Here is a 1,710-nt window from a genome sequence, read left to right on the forward strand (position 1 = left end):
ATCAACAATTTGCATCTAAACATTCTAAGGAAGAACCACAAAACAACAAGTCCAATCCCAGAAACCAAGGACCTGGGTATGATTAAATTCAGCTTTCTTTTCTTAAGCAAAATCTCTGCTTTCTGGCTTGTTCATCCTCTCAACTCTGCCTACAATGTTGAAAATCTTATCCTGCTGGTCCTGCTATCTCAGAAATAATCCTACAGGATATCAAATGCTTTATATTAAATGAAATAGAAGACTCTGAACTCTTGATGTGGTTTGTTATTGAGAGTTTTCCCTGAGAATGCTTCTCCCTCTTCTACCCAAGTAGCTGAAGCATTCATTCAATCATTACTGTCCATAATATAATCATGATTATTACTATTAACTACTGCTAATGACCAGCATTCTGTAGGTATAAATGATGCAGTGAATTCAAAATGCTCATTTCTTTCTCCATAGGAATCGGACCTTGAGAAGTTCAGATTAGGGATGCCCTCTTGTAACAACTCTCTCACCCAGCCCTTGATATTTATTCTGGCTGGAATTCCTGGCCTGGAATCTTCCCATGGTTTCTTCTCTGTACCTTTTTTCTTGATATTTGTTATTACAGTCATGGGCAATGTCACCATCTTATGTATCATCCGAATGGAGAAGAGTCTTCATGAGCCCATGTTTCTTCTCCTAGCCATGCTCTCAGGTGTTGACCTATGCCTGGTCAGTGTCACTGTGCCCCGCATGCTGGGCATCTTCTGGATGGATGCCAAGGAAATCAGCTTTGATGCCTGCCTCACACAAATGTTTTTTATTCCTTCTTTTTATGTCATGGAGTCTGGGATCCTCCTGGCCATGGCTTTTGACAGATTTGTGGCTATCTGGTGCCCTCTGAGATATACAACCATCCTTGATGATAGCATGCTTGTGAAGATGGCACTAACTGTCCTAGCAAGGGCAGTGGCAGTGCTAACCCCAGCACCCATCCTGGCAAAAAGACTGGAAAGCTTCCAAACCCACATCATTGGTTACTCCTACTGTGCTTATATGGCTGTGGTGATGATAGCCTGTGGAGACATCTCTAACCACATTATCTATGGCCTCATGGTCATTGTGGCATCTGTGGGATTTGATTTGTTTTTCATCATTCTGTCGTATGGACTTATCCTTCATGCTGTCTTTCAGATACCATCTTGGGAAGCAAGAGGCAAAGCTCTTAGTACATGTGGCTCTCATCTTTGTGTCATTGGTCTTTTTTATTCTCCTGTTGTTTTCTCTGTTCTGGCCCAGGTTTTAGGCTACCATATGGCTCCTCATCTACAGATCATCATCGATAATCTCTACTTCCTGGTGCCTCCCATGGTCAACCCCTTGATTTATGGAGCACGTACCAAACAAATGAGGGAGTGGGTATTGCGAATATTCCACTGTCAAAGAGACTGAGGCTGATTGATGCCTTTGACAGACAGGAGGCCTGGTTATGTGGAGCGGGAAGTCCTATTGGGTTGGAGGTAGAGATGATCCCTTAAAGGTTTGGGGCTTCATGAGGAAATAACCAATGCAAGAAAGAAAACTCATTTAGTGTGGGAATGTGATGGAAGCATGTCCTTTCTACCAGGATGAAGTTGAGAACAAAATTCTTATAATGAGAATTATCCCAAATACGCACACATGCAATAATATAGGAGAATATTCTATTGTTAATTTGACTTTATTGAATCATAGCTTTTCCTA

At 41.7% G+C, this 1,710-nt stretch overlaps 1 protein-coding gene across 1 annotated transcript; it reads left to right on the top strand.

Annotated features, from left to right (window-relative positions):
- Positions 1-474: 474 nt before the first annotated feature.
- LOC113191232 (olfactory receptor 52K1-like) lies at positions 475-1,419 on the top strand. The gene has a single exon (XM_026400912.2). It carries the CDS (start codon positions 475-477, stop codon positions 1,417-1,419), a length of 945 nt encoding a protein of 314 aa, XP_026256697.2.
- Positions 1,420-1,710: the final 291 nt, after the last annotated feature.

This window comes from Urocitellus parryii, chromosome 4, assembly GCF_045843805.1.
Source record: "Urocitellus parryii isolate mUroPar1 chromosome 4, mUroPar1.hap1, whole genome shotgun sequence".
Lineage (NCBI taxonomy): Eukaryota > Metazoa > Chordata > Mammalia > Rodentia > Sciuridae > Urocitellus > Urocitellus parryii.